The sequence below is a fragment of the Anolis carolinensis genome, chromosome 2 (assembly GCF_035594765.1).
Source record: "Anolis carolinensis isolate JA03-04 chromosome 2, rAnoCar3.1.pri, whole genome shotgun sequence".
NCBI classification, from domain to species: domain Eukaryota; kingdom Metazoa; phylum Chordata; class Lepidosauria; order Squamata; family Dactyloidae; genus Anolis; species Anolis carolinensis.
In genome coordinates, this window is record NC_085842.1 from 145,751,986 (window position 1) to 145,764,769 (window position 12,784).

At 37.2% G+C, this 12,784-nt stretch overlaps 1 protein-coding gene across 5 annotated transcripts in view; it reads left to right on the top strand.

Moving 5' to 3' along the window:
- brd4 (bromodomain containing 4) overlaps positions 1–12,784 on the top strand; it is a 98,444-nt gene that overhangs the window by 71,704 nt on the left and 13,956 nt on the right. For all 5 annotated transcript variants that reach the window (XM_016991283.2, XM_008104246.3, XM_003217146.4 and 2 more), the window contains exons 13-15: positions 9,993–10,045; positions 10,884–11,208; positions 11,787–12,320. In XM_016991283.2, coding sequence (XP_016846772.1) covers positions 9,993–10,045; positions 10,884–11,208; positions 11,787–12,320 — 912 coding nt within the window. The remainder of the gene's footprint in view (positions 1–9,992; positions 10,046–10,883; positions 11,209–11,786; positions 12,321–12,784) is intronic.

Consider the following 12,784-nt stretch of genomic DNA (forward strand, 5'->3'; position numbering starts at 1 on the left):
GATAAACATGCCTTCTATGCCATCATCAATAAATGTATTCAATAACACTGGCACCAGGACAGACAGAAAAGGAGCTGTTTGCCTGTGGCTGGATTATCCACCCACCCACCCACCCCCTTTTGGAGGTAAGGCAGTTTATTTAAAAAAAAACAACAATAGAAAACAGAATCAAAGGCAGATTTTTTTCCTTGCATAATAGTTTCACTTCCTTTTTGCTGGAAAAAGGGAAGAAATGTGACTATTATGCAGTGAAATATGGTAGTTCTGCCTTTTCTCTGTCCCCTCTCGGCATTTTGCCATCACCTGTATGCAGCAGTCCTACCATTTCTTTGTTCCTCTTTTTATTAAGAACATAATAAAAAGCTCTTGTTATTATTTTTAATCTTTCTAGCAAGCCTAAGCTCATTTTGCGCTTTAGCTTTCTAACTTTAGCCTAATACATGCTGGCTATTTCTTTGAATTCCTCTTTGAATCTTTCTCCCTTTTCTTGTACATGTCCTTTTAAAATCTTAGCTTAATTGAAAGTTCTTAGACATCAATTCTGTTTTCTTTAGACACCTCTTGTTTTCCTCCTCATTGGAACCTTCTGAAATGATGCCTCCGGTGTCTCACTTTTCAGAAATTCCGGTCCATCATTAACTCCTTTTTCTCTTGAGATCATACTCATCGTTTTTCTACGTTTACTGAAGTCAGCTTTCTTAAAGTCTAGCGTGTGTGCCTGACTCTGCGTGACTTCTTTTTTCTATTGTGTATCAAACTCTAAAAAAAGATGGTCACTCCCACCTCAAAAGTTGACTATATCCCCCTCATTTACCAGTCACCACTGTTGTTTGAATTAAGATCTATAATAGCTGGTACCTTTGTTGCCTATTCCATCTTATGGACCATGAAATTATCTGCAAGGCTAGTGAGGATTTTGTTGGACTTGGCAGAGTTTGTTTTCAACAGTAGTTAAAATTTCCCATTATTGCCACTTCTCTCTTTTCTGAATGTGCAGTCATTTGTTGTAGGAAGACATCATCTAGAGATCCCCCCATCTATCTTGGAGGTCTGTAGTAGACCTCTACAATGACATCCTCCCCCCCCCCCTTAAATTTTACCCAGATATTCTCAATCTGGCTTCTAGGATTTACGTCAAAGCCCTCCCCACAGGTGTAAACAGCATTGATATACAATGTTCCACCTCCTTTTCTGTTTGGTATTTTGTTCCAAAGTAGGTTGTATCCCTCTATTAGCACATTCCAATCACGAGACTTGTCCCACCAGCCAATTATATTGTATTTGCTTTGTTGTGTTAAGAGTTCAGTTTATCTTGTTTATTTCCCATACTTTGTGCATTAGTGTAAAGACAATGAAGACTGTAGACCATCCCCCAATCTGCTTATTTAAGTGTTTTTTTTCTCTTTGTTGAGTTCTTGTACTTCTTGCCCAGTTCTGTATATAACAGCTGGGGCATTTTCTGATAAACCCCTCCCTATCTGAATGATGTTTCTCTCCCCCAGAAAACTCAGTTTAAAGACCTCCTGGTCAGGTTTGTTAGGTTCTTAGCAAAAATGTTCCTGCCAACCTTTGTAAAGTTCAAGCTCTCCCTTGCCAGAAGCCCAATTTGATTAAATTTCAGACTATGGTTCAGGAAGCCAAATCATTCCTGGCGGCACCATCTGTGAAGCCAGTTCTTCCAAGAGGGCGACCACCTTATACTTGCTGGAGGTATCTTCTTTATTCTCAGGCAAAAACACAAGTGTTCCCCAGCTGTTGCAAGTGACTGCATGAATTCACTCATCATCCATTTTTAACAGAGTTAAGTAGAAAATTAAGCAGAGAATGGCACAGAAATCTGGGCCTCCCTGTCAAACACCCACACAAACACCTTTATTCATCTCACCCTGTATGCATTGCTCTTGTATGCCAAGTTCCCGGAACTGGTGATGTAGTTATATAGAATAAGATCTAATCCCTAGTTGCAGGAAGCCTTGAGAACATGTTACTAAAGTGAACTTTCTTAAGGCCTGCTGAAACTTCTCTCAAGGCACCCCGAAACCAAGAAAACACATGGCCCCAATCTACAACACCTTAGAAACCCTTTGGTTGAAATACTACTGAGCTGAAAAAGTAGGATTCGGAGGTCATATTGGTTGTTAACAACTGTAAACATGAACCTCAGCAGCTAAAAGATTATAAACCGAGTTTGTAATCTTACAATTTTTGATGGGGCCGCTGTTCATATATTTACTATGCTATTGAAGAAGGTTGGTAATGTATAAAAGAAAGCTTGTCATTGAAGTTATCTAAGTTTTGGCATCTGTTTTTTATTTTATTTTGTGCTAATTAACTACCATTTAAATCTCTTTGGGAATCTTAGTTTGTACAATAAATATGTATAATTAGGTTCAATATAGAGTGACAATATTTACATCAGATTGGCAATTGTACATGACACGGGCACATACATTAAAAATGCAAGACAGTTATCTTTCCATCAGTTTCATGAGCTCCAGGCTTCTCTCATAGAATAAATTATTTTGTCCAGGAGAACTGTTGAATAGAAAATTTCAGACAATTTAATTCTTTGTTCGTTGCTTGGTTTCAAAAAAACAAACAAACTAGATTTCTCCCTTAGACACGCTTACGGTTTCTCCCACATTTATTTAAATTAATGAAAGTTCAGTTTCCATGATTTGCATGATATGAACTGTATCATATTTATCATAAGCCTAGCTCTCACATAGCAAAAGAAGATTACATCCTGCTATATACCATTCTAATTAGAGCAGGTTCTTAATTAACTAATTTTCTTAAATACCAGTTACATTTTTGATCTTCAAGTAATAAGAGCACTGCTTACAAATCAGTATCTCATAATATTTTTCATGTGACTTGACTGCCTTCTCTCAAGTTTAATATTTTAAATTTTTGTCAAGTTTAAAATATATTTTAATTACATTACAAATATATTTACCAAACATGCTACATTTGTTAGAAAATAGTAATGTCCTATTTCTTTGTGTAAGCTCTCAATGAACGTTTTCCCTCAGTTTTTACTGGTTTGTGTGTCCCCCCCCCCCCCCACACACACACACACTTTGTTGATGACCTTTTTTCAAATGTGGGAACATTTCCAGTGAGATGTGTTAAGCTGGAAAGCTATAATCAGCAGCAAAATATCCAGATTTCATGCCCTGTGACTTGCTAAATCCTAGCATGTGGTATGTAACTTGTATTTTTCAAACAGTTTTTGAAGGTCAAGTTACATGTACCAGCAGGGATTGCATGAATTGCCTCTTTCTGTGGGTAAAAGAACCCTAAATAATGTCATTAAAAAATAGGATATGTTTGCAGCAGTGTTTTCTTGTTTCAACAGTTCCTTCTAGTGAACAGACAAATTCCTCTTCCACATTTAAAAAAGTATTTTATTAGTTTGGTCTAAAAGCTTTTGAAAAATTGGAATTACTGGAAGATTGATCTTCTGTTTTCATTCTGTATCGGCCCATTTAAGGCATACTATTCCTTCTAGTTCGAGGACAATAGAAATTCTGTTTCCTATTACCTTTTGGACAGGGCTGACAGCTTCCTTATTTGGAGAAAGTATTGGAGGAACTTCTATTCCTCTTAAAAATAGAGATTCGTTTTAGTTTTGCTCCATAAGCAGGTCAGTGTAAAGCTCTGTGAACATTCCTGGCTTATGCAGGACTTCTACAAGGTGGAATTTAATTCAGCATAAAGTTGTGGGCACACTATGAGGAAACTATAAAACAATGTTTCTGGTAATGGGAGAGCCTGTCTATACGAGAACAATGGTTGGTAAGCAGTTAATTGATCATCTATAAAGGGGCAGGGGCCAAGCATATTTACTAAGCATTTTATTCTACTCTTTCCTTGTATGAACCAACAATTTTAATTTCTTCTTTTAAAATAGCAACCTTCTTAAAAGTATATTTAAATATGGTACTGCTTTCTTTGATAAAATCAATGAAAGAATATTTCTTGACAAACCTAAGATGTGAATTTTCAGTTTTATTTGGTCTTATAGCAAATTCATTCATAACTTTCAAGAGCAAGAGGAGTTTTGTGAAATCATCTGCTCTGGTACACATTAGGGTTGGGCAGTCTTTATAACTAAATAAATAATTACCACGCATGAGACCAGAAATAGTTAGACCAGAAGTATCTTCCATTCCAGCACTTCCTAATAACTGACTCACAAAGTACCCCACATGTTAGTATTTTTAAGTAAATGAGTATATATGGAGACTCCTTTACTAAATGAATAAATAAAAATCATTCAGGACTTTAAAACATACTGGTTTATTAGTGTTGTTAAATTGTTTTTTCCATTTTGCATTTGTTCCTGTTCCATGTATTAACTTTTGTGAAGGAACCTTTTTTCTTGGCTAAAATGTATAAACTGCATGTTTTTACCAAAGCTGTAATACTACTTTCTATTATCTATAAGTGTGAGCTCTTCTTCAAAAATGCCTTTAGTAATGAATTGACTGTCTGCTTCATTTTTATTCAGCTGTTCAATTATTTTAGTTTTGCTGATAATTTACCAATAATTTATATAATCTGTTTTTATATTTTATATGCATGCTCATGATTTAACAGTGGTGTAATCACAGTACTTTAAAAAAATTGTATAGTTTCTATATTTTTGTTTTAAAATAAAAAATAAAGAATTTGGTGTGCTACAAAAATGTACCTGTTGTATAATAACTAAAATGAATTTTAACCTGATATTGAAAATACAGGATCCCTCACGTTATATATGGCCACCATTTGCAGTTGCTTCTATTTAAAAAATCAGTGTTTTCTTTCTACATTTTAAATAATTTTGACACTATATATTTTCAGAAAGCACTGTGCCATCATAGTGTGCCTTCCTTCCATTGCTAGCCTCATTAGCTCTGCCAGAAAATAAGCAACACACCAGGTTTCTGTTACTGAAAACAGGAGGACTAGGTTGTGATGACGAAACTATGATCTTTTCAGTGAACTCATATATATTTTCATTCTGCAGGACTAAATGAGCAGAGAGGGGAAAAAGGCTTGGATTGAAATGCTTTTGTACATGTGTAGAAGGTACTTTCAGAAACACATGGTGGGGAGGATTTATGCAGCCTCTTGTACCCCCTGAAAAGCCTTTCCAGAGAGTTCTCCACCCTGGAAGGTGGAGCAGTTAAGATCCTTTTCATGAGTGGAAGCATCCTCACACTACACTAGACCCAAGTCAAGGTCTTTAGAAAGCAAGTGAGTCCAAATTTCTATCCATGTGGGCAGCAGAGCTTTTGAATTACTTAGTGGCCAGCTGAATAATGGATTTATATCATTGGAAAGTAAATTCAAATTCAGAATTAACTATCCAAAACTTCTATGTTGGGCTCAGCATTGTTTTGCCTAGACTATTGTGCCATTGTGAAAATATTTTTTTAGAATTTTTGCATATATAAAAAAGAAAATACCCTATTCTGCCTTGGCTTGTTCTTTGTTATGAGTCCCCAAGTGCACATGGTGTTGCTTGAGCATCCAGACTCTTCATCTGTGCGAGGAGCATACCAAGGATCTCATGAACAAATTAAGTCTTCAGTAATTATAAAAATGAAGCATTTATAAAAGTGTAATTCACTACATGAAACGCTGCTCTTTGTAATTTTTCTAAATCTAATTAGGGGATATGTTGTGTACTTAAGAAATGTGGAGGCACCAACACCAGTGCATGGACAAGATGTGACTTGAAGTCAAAGGGATGTCAGCAATTATTTAAATATCCTCCCTCCCAGTGATGACATTCTTTCCATTACCTTAGAGCAGCCTTTCTCAAACTTTCTACTTTGGTGGAACCCTTTAAATTTTTCAGGTCTCAGGGAAGCCCTATACAAAAATTGTTATAGCTTCAATTTTTTTCAGTCACAGTATCTTGCAAATCCCCCAAAAATGTGCTGCTGTAGAGCCCTAGGGTTCCCAGGATATCTGGTTGAGAAATGTTTGAAGATACCTGGTTGAGAAGAATGTTTGCCCCTTTCAAAATTGCCTTATAACATCATGTTAATTATTTGCAAACTAAAAGAATGTGTGGTACTTAATAGAGGATGGAGCTGAGAGATCACAGTATAAGGAATATACAGCTAGTTATTTTGTGTTGTTCTGGTTGTTGTGTGCCCTTGGGTCCTTTCTGACTTATGATGACCATATAATGAAGTTTTCTTGACAGAATTTGTTCAGAGAAGGTTTGCCTTTGTCTTCCTCTGAGACTGAGAGAGTAACTTCACTTACCCAAGGTTCCCCAGTATGTTTCCGTGGGATTTAAAGCCTGGTCCCTTAGTGTCCCCATCCAGCACTTAATACACTATACCATGCTGGCATGTGTGTATTAAATGCTATTTAATCCTATATTGTTAAATTAAAATATTTTCTCACATTTGCAGACATATTGGCTGAGCTTTAATCCTTTTAAACTAAAGAATTTTAAGAATAACATTCTGAGAACCAATTTAAACACTATTTCAATCAGTATTTTTTAAATACTTTATTTTATTACACACTAAAAAGATCACAACAGTGAATACCACACAAACTCCAAATCAAAAAGTCCCACCAAATCCCACCCTACAATCTCCCTCCCCCCTTGACTCTACCTATATGGGGAAAAAAACAACGAAAGAAACAACAACAACCCAAAATCCCAAAGACTTTTCCTCATCAAACAAAGAACAAATACAACTATCAAATTATTACACATGCTTCTTGTTTTGTTTGATTCAACTTCTGCTCAACACAAAACACCATACTTAACATTATTAATACACAACCACAAGTAATATTCATATCAACAATGTATGCATTTTAACTAAAATTTCAAATATTATAAATATTAGTACATTTATATTTAAATTGTTCTTAATAACTCCCCAAATTTTTCCCCTGTCAAATGAACTAAATCTTATCCCCTTGATTTTACCTTTTGATCAAACATTTGTGTTCCAACATTTTTAATATAGTATCTTATTGTTTCATTTTCCATTCAGTAATTATGCCACCTGCCTAAAAATGATATTACTACCAAGAGTTTAAATATTCTATCAGGTTTTTTTTTTGCTACCAAATATCATCTGGAATGAATTTCCACTTGGCAATTACTTGCATCAGTACTGGTGTAAGATCTTACCTTAAAGGAAGTTACAAATCCACGAAGGAACAACTATGGCAACATGCTCTTCAATAATAACCATATTGATGAAATAACATTACAACTGAGCCTTGGATATATTCAAAAAAATATTTTCACATATGAAGGCTCAAATTTCAAAGTTGGGACTTCAGATCCAAGAATACTTCAATAAACCTGACCGGTTGTATTCTAAATAAACTATTTATCCAAGCTCTGAGACATGCGTACTGTTTTTTCCTGGTTTCTTTTCCTTTTTCTGGATCTCATAAGGGCATCAGTTGTTTCTGATAACCTTATTTCTTACAACATAAAAATTCTAGATTTTGATAGCATATTTGTATTTTAAAACTGTATCAAAAGGTAGGTCAGTTTACTCTTATGTTAGTGATAGAAGATTATGGTCAGTTATATTTTTTAATATTGTTAGTAGCGGGCAGATTATTGCACTTACATTTTGTGTACAAATGATCTGAGAAGATCAAATACTGATATGTAGGTGATTAATTCAAAGGTGGAGAATTTTTAAAGAAATGTTTATACTAAAAAAAAAACCTTGCAGGCTACATTGTGTGCCTGGTGCTTCTAACAAGGACACTAGCTCTGGGTTTGTTCTTAAATTACATATGTGATGCTTTCACACTTACCAGTGGGAAAAAGGAAGGGGATTTCTACCTTTCCTTAGTACAGAAATAGTTTGAAAATTTAATGGCTTCTTTCATAGCTGACAAAAACATCAGAGGTGACCAATTATTCACCTTGCTTCTGAAACCCAGGCCTTCAAATTATAGTTTGGGGTGTGCTGAATTGGATGTGGGCGGTATCCACAAGTGTAGCCCATGGACCTAACCTTCTCCATTGTGGTTCCTAGCAGTAACTTGCTTTATAGCTGACACACAGAGGGTAGGTTAAGATATTTCACTCATTCTTATGAGCTAATCAGAAGTGGTTGCTTCCAAATAGAATTTCCGGGACTTGTTTTCGAGCTATAGCTATTGTGTCTAGTCGTCTTAGTTCTCCACATATATAAATGTACTATGTCTTCTCCCAGGAAGACAAAAAGTATGTAAAAGAGATCTAAGGTCTGCATTTTGCAACAGTTGACATGTGCATGTCTGTTTCATCTCTCCCATAGAATTGTGTAGTGTATGCTTTTTAATACAAGGAGATAATGCTGGAGGACTGAAGTGCTGTTTTCGAATTGAAAAATGAACACTCTCAAAATAGTCTGGCTCCTGCATCTTTAAGAATTATACCTCATAATATAAGTAGCGCCTATGACCTTCTCTGGCTTGTGCCGCTTACTTTTCATTCTAATGAAAAAAGCAGCCAACTTTCATGGTAACTTTTTCAAATGGAACTGGGCAAGTAAAGAATAAAGTCTGTTTTCCACATTACAGTTTAAAAATATGGAAATGCTTCCATAATTTTAAATTACAAAGTGCAGTTTTCCAGTAGCAAATTACATGACACTTAACAGACATTAGGATTCTTGCAATTGACTAGACAAACTGAAAGAGATACACTGGTTGCATTTTTCTAAGAGAATAATAGCACGTGGCAACAAAACAAGTGAAGCCAAGATTGATAGAATATTAATAAAGACACAGTGGGTTTGTTGTTGCTTGAGGAAAAAATATATCGTTTCTAATGTATGTTTATTGTAAGGGAGATTCTATATGTTGTTTTATCACATTGTGGCTGGCAATGTCATTTAAAAGGTTTGTCCCAAACCTTTCTGATGTAGAGAAGTTGATCTAAATTACCTTACCTAATTCAGATATGAAAGTTTTCCAATCTATATATATTGATTAGCAATATTTACACTGTCTTTTCTAATATAAAAACCTTTCATTAGTTAAATGCATATTTGGAGAATTCAGGTTCTTACAATTAAATACTTTGCATTTTTTAAAAATCAAGCAAGGCAGAATTGTGGCTAAGATTCAATTGGTTAACTGAGAAATGGTTGAAATGCAGTGGCCAGAAAGGCATAGTTCTGTCTTTTGAAGATATGTATTTGTCATTTGATCTACTAAGGAAGTTCCTGTCTAAATGTATTTTGGCTTGTGAAAATCCCATGAATGTCAGTTTTGTGGAAAATGGAAAAGCTTTTTCAAATAACTCATACCAAGTCAAGAAGTCAGGGTATAAACTTTATGTGATTGTATTTCTAGAGCTTTTTACTCTACAGTATAAAGCTAAAGCAAATAGTATATCTAAATCCCTAGAGAAAACTTGCAATATTCTTCATCTCCTGGATTAGTGAGCCAAGATAGTATTAAATCAGGACAGACAACTTCTGGTTTTTGTTCTGCTTAATAACTTGGAAGCAGATTTGAAGGAAAGACCGAGATAAAATGTGTGCTAGCAACTCAGTGAGAGGTGGGGGGTCATTTGTTCTTCCAGCACTTGTTGAACTATAACTCCCAGCAGTCCTAGATCAAATAGCCAATGGTAGAAAATTGTATGAGTAGATTATTTGTAGGATATAAGTTGTTTTTTTTTGGGGGGGGGGGTGATGAAAGAGATCAGCTAAATCTAGGCGTTGCCTGCTTTCTTTGAGGCTTTGCTTCAATTTGTGTACATTGAAACAGTTTCTTTATAAAACAAATCATTTGAGCATTTAATTTCTAAGAGTCACATTTCCCTGAGGAAATCCTTGAGTTCCAAAGGGAAAAAAAGGTGGGCTAGACCACCAGGCAGAGTTTTCTACTGATGCCAGAACTATTAGTGTTGTATCCTTGAATCAGAATACCAGGTAATCCCTGTGCAATGCCTGCTCAAATATAGTGCCAAGTCAATAATTTGGTGTTACTTTTTCCTACAGAAATCCCACCTAAACTTAGGAAAAAAGGACATACTGGACGAGAACAGAAAAAAGTGAGTCATTTGTATATTGTTGCAGTTTTTGCTTTTTGAAAAGAGATAAAGTAGGCTTAAGTCTGTTCTTCACAGGAAGAGGTAACTAATTCGAGTGTGCTTGGTGTTCCAAACACAGTTTGGCATGACTGGGCAGAAAGCTGCATTAATACGGTTATGTGCAAAAAAAATAATAACTTGTAACATACCCCCCTCCCCCAGCCTGTATATTGCTCTGTGATACATCAGCTAAGGAGCATAATGTATAAAAATATTTAGAGGGAATACGCTCCTGGACTTTGTGTTGATATGTGAAACCATGGATAAATAGTGAAACCTACTGAAATGAAGGACTTCTGGTTCAAGAATAAGAAACATCCATGCTGGAAGATCTAGAAATTGCCAAGAGAAGATATATTTTGACACATGTACATAAATAAAACAGTGGATTCCAGTCCCATTGATACAGGGGTCATACTGTAATGGAATATCAGTGGACTGTTTTTACAAACAGGATCAATATCAAAATATTGATCCAAGATAAGCCCCCCTCCCCACAGAGACCTTGGAGGGTCACCAAAACAAATGAAAACCTTTTTTTTGCATCTAATTACCCTCTGGGGATATTGGAACATTTTACCATGCTTTTAGTCTCAGGAGAGACCTTTAATAGCAACAAGAAATTAGGGGTGGCAACTTGCAATTCACTTCCTGTTTAAAGTTGACTATGAGGGCGAAAAGATGTTGAAATGTCTCCCTGCCCCCCCCCCCCCCCCGTCCCCCTCCGGAGGGAATCAAGTGCAGAAGGCTCTCTTCCCCAGTTTCCTTTGTCATTTAAGGAATCTTTTTGTTGCTTTAGCATCACCACCATCACCATCAACAAGTGCAGCAGCAGCCGCAGCCACCACCACAACAGCAGTTACAACCACAACAGCTACCACCACCCTCCACAGCTGTCCCGCCGCAAACAGTTGCTTCAGTCAAGTCCTCTCCTCCAGCTTTTGTTCCAGCGCAAATCCCAATTATGGAGCATCCGCTCCCAGGGAACATGTTCGACAGTATCTCTCATTTCACTCAACCTATTATGCAGCTTCCTCCACCAGAGATGCCGCCCCATATTCCTCAGCAGCCTGAGCACAGCACTCCTCCTCATTTGAATCAACATACGGTTGTGTCCCCTCCAGGTAAGTACTTTTTGAGTAATTTGATTATATTAGTCTTAATAATTTAGTCATCAGATCAGCTGTACAGAATTTTTTCTTGAGCACCAGAATAACCTAAAGTACTACTAATCAAGTATTAGTTTAATTTCAAGTATTGAAGACAGAGGCATTTAGGCATTTATTTCCCAGAAATGTTGGTACTTTGAAAGATACCATTTTCCCAGTTTTATACTGCTTAGACTTGGTCCACACATGCAGAAAAGTGTGGTGGAGTTCTTAGGTGGTAGAATGGATTTCAATTCTACAAGTAAACAATATTTTTCCCTTGTAAGTAGAACTACCACAAGAAGGAGCAGGCTAGACTGGATTTTTCTCTCTCTCAGGGTGCTTTAAAACAATATTTTAAAATTATCTTAAGCCTTTTAACTGGAGGGGATTTTACATTGTTATCCACCACCTGAAATATAAAGTAATAGTTCCTTTCATTTTACCACAGACTCCAGACATCTTTTTCTCAGCTACTTCAGTAGGATTGGCCTTAATATCTAGTAATAATATTGTTTATGTGATACCATATTTTGCTGCTTTCTCTTTTCCAGCTTTGCACAATGCTCTGCCTCAGCAGCCCTCGAGACCCAGTAATCGAGCTGCAGCGCTCCCCCTTAAACCATCTCGACCCCCTGCAGTTTCGCCGGCCCTTAACCAGCAGCCCATGCTCCCCCAGCCTCCGCTTCCCCAGCCACCCCAAGTGCTGCTAGAGGATGAAGAACCCCCTGCGCCTCACCATACTCTGCCGCTCAGTAACAGCCAGATGCAGCTGTACCTGCAGCAATTGCACAAAGTGCAGCCACAGACTTCTCTCCTCCCTTCAGTGAAGGTCCAGTCACAGCCTCAGCCGTCCTTGCAGCCTTCTCATCCTCCGGTTCAGCAGTTACAGCACCAACCGCAGCCGAGGCCAGTACATATGCAACCCATGCAGTTTGCGTCCCACATGCCTCAGCCTCAGCCGCCTCCACAGCAGCATCTCCCCCCACAGCAGCCGCAGCAGCCACCTCAACAGCCGCCAAAGCCCCAACAGGTCATCCAGCATCATCCATCACCGAGACATCACAAGCCAGACCTCTACTCAACTGGTAAGCAATCAGATATATGTGGAAACATTGCTGGTGGAGTGAATGTTTTGGCTTCCAAACTCTTCTGTGCTTGATTATATTCAACAGCAATTTGAGCATAGGACTATACCTTTGGAGACACAGGATTTGAATCCCTGCTCAATCATGGAATCCCGCTCAGTGAACTTGGGTTGTCTCAACCTCACAAGAAGGCAGTGGCAAATTTCGCCAAGAATAGGTCATAAATTATTTGAAGGCACACAGCAATATGGGGCTGTAACATTTTTACCTTATTGTATCCATTCTGCAATATTTTTGACAAAAAAAACCTTACCTGTTGACTCAGGAAGGTGCAAAGAGAAGTTTCCACATTGTGGGATATTCATTGTGCTGCTTAGAATATGAAATACAGTGTTCCCTCACTTATCGCGGGGGTTACGTTCCAGGACCACCCGCAATAAGTGAAAATCCACGAAGAACACTAT